Source organism: Sinocyclocheilus anshuiensis, unplaced genomic scaffold (genome assembly GCF_001515605.1).
Source record: "Sinocyclocheilus anshuiensis isolate Anshui unplaced genomic scaffold, SAMN03320099.WGS_v1.1 scaffold5315, whole genome shotgun sequence".
Lineage (NCBI taxonomy): Eukaryota > Metazoa > Chordata > Actinopteri > Cypriniformes > Cyprinidae > Sinocyclocheilus > Sinocyclocheilus anshuiensis.
In genome coordinates this window covers 59873-61906 of record NW_015541765.1, presented here as the reverse complement: position 1 = coordinate 61906, position 2034 = coordinate 59873, and the positions used below count along the sequence as shown (strand labels likewise).

Sequence of the window (2034 nt, the reverse complement as noted above, 5' to 3'; positions counted from 1 at the left end):
TGTGTCGGGAGGGTGTTAAGCCTCTTTGTGAATGTGTGAAATGAGGATCTGCTGAATGGAGCAGCACCCGTGGAGATCAAACACAGAGTGACTTTGGCTGTAATGCCATGATCCTCCAGGACTGCTTTCATTAGCGGCGTGAAACCCGTTGAGCTCATTGAGAACCTGATACTGGTTCAGCCGTGAGAAAAACCAGAAACACAAACACCTACCAAAGCTGCGGGAAACGCTTCTTATTGACTCTGTATATGAGGCCACAATCTTATATATGAGCCGGGCCGCCTTGATTTAAAGTCAACATGAGCCTTCTGTCTTGTCCCAATTTACTTTAATAACTTTACATATTTGAATGTGAAATGGATATTCATTGAGAAAAAAAAAGTAGCACTGGACATGATTAAATAATGAAACCTATCCAGTCTCTGTTTCTCTATGTGACAAGTGATTGGAAATACACACACAAATTTTATTTTTAATTTAATTTAATTTAATTTAAAAACGTAACATCAATTTATTTTTTATTTTTATTTGAAAAATACTTGTTTCCCATTTATTGATTGATTGGATAGTGAAACATGTCTCTATGTGACAAGTGATAGAAAATGTAAAAATGTTTATTTTTATTTTTATTTATTATTTATAGCATAAAAGTGATATGCTATAAAAGTGATATATTTATAGCACATGAGATAGACAATACACACACAAATTTTATTAAATTTAATTGTATTTATTTTTATTTTATATTTTATTTCATTTATTTTACTTTATTTATAATATAACTGACTAAGGACATGTAAAATCTGACAAGTACATTAATTGAAAATACAAAAATGTAGTTTAATTTAAACAAAAATAATATCATAATAAATAAATGTATTTTTTTCTTTTTATTGAAAAAATTACTTGGTGCCCCTTTAAGCATCCTTAATTATTTTATAGTTTATTCATTGAGGTTTTGTTTGTATTAATATTGTTAATTTCTATTAATAACAGGAACTTTTTATTGACACTATATATGATATGGAGCCTAGTTGTCTTGATTTTAAGTCACCTTAAACATTTTACCTTTTAGTTTTATCCCATTTTACTTTTCAATTTTGACATATTTGAGAGTAAATTGGATATTCAGTGAGAAAGAAATAACACAGGACATCGGTGATAAACCATAAACCGTCATGATATAATGAGGATGATTTAATGCCTCTATATGACTGAAAATACATCCAAAATTCACTTAATTTAAATAGGTAAATAATACATTTTTTCATTCTTTTAATTTAAGAATGTACCTGGTATCTGTTAGTATTTGACTGGATGGTGAAAAAAAGTGTTTCTTTATTAAGGTGGTTGAAAATGACACTTAAGATGTGAGAATCAGTATTTAATGTGTTTTAATGAAGATTTTGAGTTGATAAAAGCTGTGTTTTCTCTCCAGCGTTGTTTTCTCAGGTGGCCATTCTGGCCGCAGTCTTAGCGCTGGTGGTCATCGCCATTATCTCCATCATCATCCTCATCGCTGTGTGGAGGAAGGTCAGTGACTTCACATTCGGTCTGTCTGTCTGAGACTTAGCATTTAGATTTAACATTACTGGACTGGACTGGAACTCCACGTTGTTTTCCCTGCAGAAGCCGCGTTATGAAATCAGGTGGAAGGTGATCGAATCGGTCAGTTTGGATGGACACGAGTACATCTACGTCGACCCCATTCACCTGCCCTATGACCTGGCCTGGGAGATGCCGCGGGACGGTCTGGTGCTGGGTGAGAGCGGGGCACACTTACTGAACACACACAGAACGCTGTTTAGAGTCCCAACCTCAGAGGAGACAACAGAGCAGTGGATTTATTGATTCATTTACTGTATATTACGCTGCTGCCACACAGCTCTGATATAAACATGCAATTTCTTTCCCAGCTGTTTACCTTCACAGACACAACCAAGCTTATTGAGTTTAAGCTCAATAAGACATGAAAGAGAACTTAGTTTTGTACTACTCACATGCCGTGTGACAGCCGCTTTCTGTGCGCGTGCT

The 2034-nt window shown here is 34.6% G+C and overlaps 1 protein-coding gene across 1 annotated transcript in view; it reads left to right on the top strand.

Moving 5' to 3' along the window:
- LOC107690880 (platelet-derived growth factor receptor beta-like) overlaps positions 1 to 2034 on the top strand; it is a 50735-nt gene that overhangs the window by 33298 nt on the left and 15403 nt on the right. Inside the window, exons 10-11 of the mRNA XM_016489301.1 lie at positions 1412 to 1533; positions 1630 to 1762. Coding sequence (XP_016344787.1) covers positions 1412 to 1533; positions 1630 to 1762 — 255 coding nt within the window. The remainder of the gene's footprint in view (positions 1 to 1411; positions 1534 to 1629; positions 1763 to 2034) is intronic.